This window comes from Myotis lucifugus, unplaced genomic scaffold (assembly GCF_000147115.1).
Source record: "Myotis lucifugus unplaced genomic scaffold, Myoluc2.0 scaffold_409, whole genome shotgun sequence".
In the NCBI taxonomy this organism is placed as follows: Eukaryota; Metazoa; Chordata; class Mammalia; order Chiroptera; family Vespertilionidae; genus Myotis; species Myotis lucifugus.
This window is the reverse complement of record NW_005871457.1, coordinates 70,505-76,504: the sequence shown is the minus strand read 5'-3', so window position 1 is coordinate 76,504 and position 6,000 is coordinate 70,505. Positions and strand designations below refer to the sequence as shown.

Here is a 6,000-nt window from a genome sequence, read left to right as displayed (position 1 = left end):
GTCACCTCTGACACACGTGTCATAGGTTCGCCATCACTGCTCTAAGCAAAGAGCAGTTTTCTACCTATAACATGCTTTGCAGTTGCCCAAACAAACCTCATCTAGCCAGTTTTGAACAATAAAAAATTCTCTTTGAGAGAAGGTACTGCTGAGTGTTTTGTTCTTGGTGGTGTGAACCGTCCTTGGCTATCATCCTTTCCCTCGCTAACCACCTCCCCCTCCCAAGTGAGAGCACAGAGGGAAGGGGGAGGTGAGCCTCATTTTCCTGGCTCTCGGCCTGGTCCCCATGCTGCACTCCGCCCAGGGCGGGGGGGGGACAAGCTGAGCAGGGCCTGGCACTGCTCCTCACTCTCTCTAAGGAAGGCATTTGAGGAACTGGCCAAGAGACCGAGTGAAGACAGAATATTTCCTAGAAGAGACTTTTAGGTAAATCGATTGACTATTCATTTTCATTTTTGTAACTGACTGGAATGGCAGGTTTTTTTTAAAAAAACTGGTTACTTGGTATTTTGGTTCCATATGCAGTTGATTACTTTGATTTATACTAAGGTGTACCACTGTTTTACTCTGGTAACAACACTTTATTTGGGGCTGGGAATAACTTCTTTGTTAGCACTGTCAATGATAAAGAATACTATTATGCTAGTGTTTGTAATTGGTAGACACTTTTATAATGGCGTTTTCTCCCTGCAGGATTCATTACGTTGCAAAGAGCAGTAAAGGTACATAATGTCTCTCTCCCTCTCACACAGATAGAGCTCATTGACAGAGTCGATGACATCTACCGGAACACTTCCTGGGACAACGCAGGCTTTAAAGGTTATGGAATACAGATAGAACAGGTACTTATCAATGCATTGGCTCACACACTCAGCTAAGTTCTGTGATGTAATTATTTGTCACTTCAGATGTAATCATAAATAAATAAATGCCATAATTTTTATTTGTTAAATTACAGTGTTTTTTATATTAATTACTTATAGATTATGAAGTTTTCTGTTCTTAAGCTTGTTTTAGGCAAAAAGCCTTTTTTGCTGCTCTGATCTCTCCCTTCTCTGAATTCAGGGCCTTTCTATCCCCTGCCCTGTTTTCCTTGCCTGTGATCATGCTTTCTGTCTTCAGTTAGAATCCTGGCACGTAGTGTTGAGTCTGTAGTCAGAAAAGTTGCTCAGAACTACTGTGTACATTGCAAGGCATTTATGCGTACAGACCCATTAGAACTTTCTCCCAAACCTCCTGATTTCCTATATCTCGTTAATAGAATATGTCCAGCCCAGCTGGTGTGGTTCAGTGGTTGAGCATCATCCCACGCACCAAGAGGTGATGGGTTTGATCCCCGGTTAGGTCACATGTCCAAGTTGCGGGCTCAATCCCCATAGGGGTGTGCAGTGTTTCTATCTCTCTCTTCCTCTCTCCCAAAAAAACCCAAAAAATAAATAAAAATATATTTTAAAAAATAGAGTGTGTCCAGCCACAGTGTATTAATGTCATCTTAGTATCTCATAGTAAAAATTGTTCCAAATTGATAAGACTAATTAAAAAGACTGTTCTGAAATTGGGTATTGCTCTGGACACTTTGATATGGAAATTATTGTTTGTATTTTTTCCTAGGCTTTGTTCTGAATTAACCATATTCTTATAGGCTCTGTAGCTAGAATTTAGAGAGTAAAAAAAAAAACCTTGAAATTATACATCATTCTTATAAATGTTAAACTTTTATAGTACTTGCATAAAACTAAGAGAATTATTTTTCCCTTTTCCCATTCTTTTACTTGCATTTTCTTTTTTTAAGTTATTATTTGAATAGGTAACATATACATATGGTACAAAAGCCAGTGAAAAGTAAGTCTCCACAATCTCCGCTCATTGTCAAACCAGTTTCTTTCCCCAGAGACACCCATGTCACTAGATTCATGTGTATTTTTCCAGAGACCTTTCTGCATGTATAGCATGTGTGTGTGTGTGTGTGTGTGTATTTGACACAGTGGTGGTATGCGTACTCTCTGGATCATGCTTTTCCATTTCATGAATATGTTGGTGACTACCCCACTGTGGTTCAAATAAAGCTGCCTCACTTGTTTAAAACAGCTGCGACTTGATTGAGTTTTAGGGGATCGGTAAAGAAAGCTTTTTTTTTTTTTTTTTTGCTTTAGAACTTGGAACCAGTTGAAAAAATAGATGTGATCTAGGGGCTAAAAATATCAGCTTCTTTAATGATAACAAGCGGGTTGGAAGATACGGTTTAGATGGGCCGCCACCGGAGGCTTCCTGTTCCATCCCAGAATTGGTCTTGACCACCCACCCCCAGAGCTGCAAAGCTCACCCAGTGGTGGCCAAGCAGAGCCGATTATGCCCTCCACGGGCAGGCAGCGCCAGAGCCCTCGGGAGCGGCCTGCCGAGCATGGCTGTTCCTTGCTGCAGGATTAATAGTATTTGTGCGACATGTACAAGGAACAGCCCCTGTTCTTAATACCCTTTTACTCCTGTGGCTTATAGTGACGTACATCCTAGTCTGCATCCCTGCATCATTGACTAGAGTTGAACTAAATATTTTAGGCTAATGAAACTGAAGTTCTCATTGTTTGAACTAAATATAGAAAAAATGAAAATTTGGGAGTACATTTGTAAATTTATAAATCATTCATTGACAAATTCTCCATTATCATCTGCTTCTCACTTTGTTTTTAAACATTAATTATTTAGGGCTGAAGAATTTTATGTAATTCTGGTTCCAAAACATATTTTTTTCTAGAATCGGCTTTTATTGAATATCTGAAACAATGCAGTATTTAGTTTGAGACTTTTTCGGAAGTGTTCTAAGTATATTATCTCTTTAAGTATAGATTCGCATTTTCAAGACTCCAGAGGATGTAAAACCTGGTCAAAGGCACTATAATATGGCAAAAAGTTATCCAAATGAAGAAAAGGATGCCTGGGATGTGAAGACGCTGCTGGAGGTAGGTGGGGAGCCCTGGACGTGACGCTGTTGCTACCACTTGTGGTTTCTGCCGGGGCGGGGGCGGGGGGGGGGGTATGTCTACTGACGAAGGGAAATGTTAGAAAAGGGGCTTGGGAACCGGAGCAGCCCAGACAGCTGGTCAGCCGTCACCTGTCCCCTGCAGCAGGGCCAGCAGCCAGCAGGGCAAAACACTGTGCCCACAACCTTAGTGTATTGGGATGACGCTCTCACCAACTGAGCTGCCTGGCCAGGACCCTGCTGTTCATTTTAAGCATTTTAAAAATCAAGGTATTTTTTAATTGGAGACTGTGGGTTGTTGTAGTAGAGGTTTCTTCTAAAACCATTAGAATTCTTGAAATACTTTAGAAGCCCTTGTCTTCGCGTGAAGTTCTGAGGCCCCTGAGAGAGGTAGGCATCCCAGTACTGGGTCTGGCAGATTTGGAATGTCCCCAGTGCTGGGCTGTGTGCTCTCCCACCAACCCTCATCGTTTCTTAGAACTGCTATAAAAAGCTCCCAGCCCAGCCCTTTTGCGTCCCCACCCCCTTCAGATGACAGTCTGCTCCTCACCTGTGCAGGTAGGTGGGTGCGAGCTGTGGGCAAGGAGCATTGCCCTGCGTTGCCCGCACTATTTGGTGCAGACCTGCAATCATATGGAGCTGATCTGGAATACTTGGCTGAAACATCTTTCCATGTCATGTTATTGTTAATCTAATTAAGAACACTTTGCTTTTTTAAAGCAATTTAGCTTTGATATAGCTGAAGAAGCATCTAAAGTCTGCCTAGCACATCTTTTCACGTACCAGGATTTTGATATGGGAACTCTTGGATTGGCTTATGTTGGTTCTCCCAGAGCAAACAGTCACGGAGGTGTTTGTCCAAAGGGTAAGTTTCCCATTTGCTGTGTGACTGTGGGAACAGCAGGCGGATTGGCTTATGTTGGAATTCTGTACTGAACAAGCACTTTGTCTGTTTTCTCTCCTTTAGCTTATTATAGTCCAAATGGAAAGAAAAATATCTATTTGAATAGTGGTTTGACCAGCACAAAAAATTATGGTAAAACCATTCTTACGAAGGTATGTTCTTTTATTTTTTAAAAGGATAGATGTTTAGTTTATTATAGTTGTTATATATTTATGTAGATATCTTCTAAAAGAGTACTACATACTAGGTTTTTTGTGTGTGTTGTTTTTTTTTTTTTTTTTTTTTTTTTTTTTTTTTTTTGGCCTAAACACATGTTCTTTGGTGAGAAATCTGAAAATAAAAGGTATAAAGAAGAAAATAAAAATTACTGGTCAAACTTCTTCCAAGACCCATCTGGGCCATTGTTTTCCGTAAGCTGTCCCCGGGGCCCTTCCGCTGCCCTCCTCTGCGGGTGCTGGTTGCTGGCCCGGCATGTGGCTATGGTCTCAGCCACCCGGACTCCCCTTTCCTGGGCCCGCACTCTCTTCGTGACTAATATCAGCATTTTGGTATAGACCCTCAGGAGCTCCCCTGCGATTAAACTGGATCGTTGAGCTGGTGCATTCCCAGTTCCCTCCGAATCTGAAGGCATGGCTCCATTGTCCTTTAGTGCTTTGTGTTCCTGTTAAAGAGTCTGAAGTCACTCCAATCTTTTATGCTTTGTATGTGACCTGTTCTTTCCTCTGGAATATTTTAGGATCTTGTTTTTGCCCAGATATATCCATTAGGAATGTGTTAGGCATATTCCAGAAAGTCCACATAACAGAAATCCAGTAAGCAGTGACTTAGATAAGGGGTGTGTTTGCCGCAGTCGAGAAGTTCGTGGGCGGCATTCTGAGGTGTTCCCGCGCTCAGATGCTGGGGGCCCAGGGTCTTCCCTCTGTCCTTGAGCCTTTGTCCTCATGGTCACACGATGGTTCCCTTCGGTGTTGCAGAAAGGAGGACAAAGAGAGCATAGTCTGTCCCTTTTTAAAAACTGGTCTGGAGGTCCCACCCACTGGCTTCTGTTTATAGCTCAGCGACAGAGCCGGTCACATGGCTGCCCAGATGTTCAGGGGAACGTGGGGAGGTGGCTGTTTTAGCTGAGGACATTGTCCTCTGAGCAGAGTTAGGATCTTTCAGGATCCCATTCCTCAGGGCCCTGTTTAAGACAGCGGGGCCCACTGGCCCAAGCCGGTGGTGGTTGGGTATTGGAAAGTAATGTTTTCTTTGCATGATCTTTAAGGAAGCTGACCTGGTTACAACTCATGAATTGGGGCACAATTTTGGAGCAGAACATGATCCGGATGGTCTAGCGGAATGTGCCCCAAATGAGGACCAGGGAGGAAAATTCGTGATGTATCCCATAGCTGTGAGCGGAGATCATGAGAACAATAAGGTATGTGTCTCAGAGCGTCTTGATGTGGTTGGGAAAGAAAGAGGCTATTGAGTTATAACCAGAGCTCAGAACGGGTCCATTCGGGGATGGACTGCAAACTACCAGGTACCTGGAAACTTGGGTGTGTGTGGGGAGTGAAATGTGGCCCATCACATCTGGGTAAAGCTGTTGTCTGGGCTGTTTGTTATCAAGATTCAGCATGTGCGTTTGAGCCATGTGGGAACTTAGCAATAGCTTAGGTTTGTGTTGCAGGTCTAGATTGCAGGGTCTGGTGGGCCCAGGCTGTAAGTTAAAACTTCTCTCATTTTCATGTACAAGTTGTCATTCATTTAAACTCTGCAGTACTTCACCATTTGCATGTTTTCATAAACTGTTGCAACAAAATACATAATTTGTCAGACTCTAAGCCTCCTGTGGGAAGGGCCCTGGTCTTTCTGTTCGCAGCTCTGTCTCCAGTGTCTGATCGGGTAGGTGGCACCTGGTCAGTGTATTGGTACGTATGTGAACAATCTATTCTGATAGATATGCGGGTTGGCTTGGGATATTGTTAACAACAGAGACTTAATAGAGAGTGTCCATAGGTGTCTGGTCCTTTCATGGTACCTGGAGCTGAGCAGCAGCAAGCAGTGAGGAAAACACACTGCTGTCGTGCTGCGTTAGGGCTGGGAGGGCTCGGAGTCGGTCTCTGGTCAGGAGAGATGC

General features: G+C 43.4%; 1 protein-coding gene across 6 annotated transcripts in view; it reads left to right on the top strand.

The window, feature by feature from the left end:
- ADAM17 (ADAM metallopeptidase domain 17) overlaps positions 1-6,000 on the top strand; it is a 44,004-nt gene that overhangs the window by 26,438 nt on the left and 11,566 nt on the right. For all 6 annotated transcript variants that reach the window (XR_001351056.2, XM_023743723.1, XM_006102334.3 and 3 more), the window contains exons 7-11: positions 753-842; positions 2,844-2,957; positions 3,698-3,842; positions 3,945-4,033; positions 5,146-5,298. Coding sequence is in view for 5 of the 6 variants with exons in the window: in XM_023743723.1 (XP_023599491.1) it covers positions 753-842; positions 2,844-2,957; positions 3,698-3,842; positions 3,945-4,033; positions 5,146-5,298 (591 nt within the window). In the remaining variant the exon portion in view is untranslated. The remainder of the gene's footprint in view (positions 1-752; positions 843-2,843; positions 2,958-3,697; positions 3,843-3,944; positions 4,034-5,145; positions 5,299-6,000) is intronic.